This window comes from Macaca thibetana, chromosome 4 (assembly GCF_024542745.1).
Source record: "Macaca thibetana thibetana isolate TM-01 chromosome 4, ASM2454274v1, whole genome shotgun sequence".
In the NCBI taxonomy this organism is placed as follows: domain Eukaryota; kingdom Metazoa; phylum Chordata; class Mammalia; order Primates; family Cercopithecidae; genus Macaca; species Macaca thibetana.
Window position 1 is genome coordinate 54267811 of NC_065581.1, and position 2069 is coordinate 54269879.

Consider the following 2069-nt stretch of genomic DNA (forward strand, 5'->3'; position numbering starts at 1 on the left):
AGGGTCTTGCTCTATTGCTGAGGCTGGAGTGCAGTGGCATGATCTCGGTTCACTGCAACCTTCACCTCCCAGGTTCAAGTGATTCTCATGCCTCAACCACCTGAGTAGCTGGGATTACAGGCGTGTGCCACCATGCCCAGCTAATTTTTTTATTTTTAGTAGAGATGGGGTTTCGCCATGTTGACCAGGCTGGTCTTAAACTCTTGGCCTCATGTGATCCACCCACCTTGGCCTCCCAAAGTCCTGGGATTACAAACATGAGCCATTGCCCCTGGCCTGTATAGTTAACTTTTTAGGAAACTGCCAAACTATTTCTCAAGTAGTCATATTAATCTGTTTGCTTTGCTTTGAGGAAAGAGTGAGACCCTCTCATATTGTTTTATATTGTTTTATACTCAGTACTTGTTTTAAGAAAAATAAGGAAGTAAAACCAAAGACAGGCAGCCTGGTGCCAGGCCCAAAACTGGGCCTGGGCCTGCCTGGCCTAAACCTAGTAGTTAAAAATCAACTCATAACTTAGAAACCGATATTATTCACACATTCCAGACACTGTATAGAAGAACACTGTGAAACTCCCTGCCCTGTTCTGTTTCTCTCTATCAGTGCATGAAACCCCTGTCACGTATCCCCGAGATTGCTCAATCAATCATGACACTTTCATATGAAATCTTTAGTGTTGTGAGCCCTTAAAAGGGACAGAAATTTGCACTCGGGGAGCTCAGATTTTAAGGCAGTAGCTTGCTGATGCTCCCAGCTGAATAAAGCCCTTCCTTCTACAACTCGGTGTCTGAGAGGTTTTGTCTGTGGCTTGTCCTGCTACAGCTTGAGGCTGGGTAATTTATACAGAAAAGAGGTTTATTTGGCTCACAGTTCTGCAGGCAGTACAAGCATGGCACTTTGCATCTGCTCAGCTTTTGATGAGGCCTCAGGAAGCTGTTACTCATGACGTGTAGGGAGAACAGGTGTGTCACATGGCGAAAGCACTAGCAAGAGAGATGCCAGGCTCCTTTAAACAACCAGCTTTTACACGAACTAATAAAGAAAGAACTCACTTATCACCAAAGGGATGGTGCTAAACCATTCGTGAGGTATCCGCCCCTATGATCCAAATACCTCCCACTAGGCCCCACCTCCAACACCGGGGATCACATTTCAGCATAAGATTTGAAACTATAGAAGTAGTTGAGTAATTTTACCTTCGAACTAACAGCATGTTAGAGTTCTAGTTCCTTTAAATATTTGGCAACTTTTGGTATGGTTAGTGTGTGGTGGTATTTTATTACAGTTTTAATTTCCATTTCCCTAATGACTATTGGTGTTGCCGGTCTTTCATGTGCTTATTTCCCATCCGTCTACCTTCTTTAGTAAAGTGTCTGTTCAAGATAAACCACATTGTGCACCATAAAATGTCTCCATGCTCTCTGGTCTCGGCTGCAGAAGCGAGATGACGAAGGGAACGTCATCGTTCGGAAAGCGTCGCAATAAGACGCACACATTGTGCCGCCGCTGTGGCTCTAAGGCCTACCACCTTCAGAAGTCGACCTGTGGCAAATGTGGCTACCCTGCCAGGCGCAAGAGAAAGTATAACTGGAGTGCCAAGGCTAAAAGACGAAATACCACCGGAACTGGTCGAATGAGGCACCTAAAAATTGTATACCGCAGATTCAGGCATGGATTCCGTGAAGGAACAACACCTAAACCCAAGAGGGCAGCTGCTGCAGCATCTAGTTCATCTAAAGAATGTCAACGATTAGTCATGCAATAAATGTTCTGGTTTTAAAAAATAATAAATAAATAAATAAATGTCTCCATAAGTTTAAAAGGATTTAAGTCATACAAAGTATGTTTTCGGACCACAGTGGTATTAAATTAGAAATCAATAACAGAATGATATCTGAAAAATCCCCAAATATTTGGCCCCAGTGTTGCTGTTAAGAAATCTGCTGCTAAATCTTCTTGTACCTTTGGAGGAGATATGCTCTTTTTTTCCTGGAAGCTTTTAGTATTTTCTCTTTCTCTTTGTTCTTCAATGTGCAATGCTCTTTCTACATTCTTAATCTCTCCTATTG

General features: G+C 42.9%; 1 protein-coding gene across 1 annotated transcript; it reads left to right on the forward strand.

Moving 5' to 3' along the window:
- The first annotated feature begins 1413 nt into the window (after positions 1–1413).
- Positions 1414–1780, forward strand: LOC126953698 (60S ribosomal protein L37-like). Its single transcript, XM_050789293.1, has one exon. The coding sequence runs from the start codon at positions 1415–1417 to the stop codon at positions 1763–1765; it is 351 nt and encodes a 116-aa protein (XP_050645250.1). The 5' UTR covers position 1414; the 3' UTR covers positions 1766–1780.
- Positions 1781–2069: the final 289 nt, after the last annotated feature.

Bases quoted from the DNA above. Each gene is read 5' to 3' on its own strand.
- LOC126953698 (XM_050789293.1), top strand. From the start codon at position 1,415: ATGCTCTCTGGTCTCGGCTGCAGAAGCGAGATGACGAAGGGAACGTCA.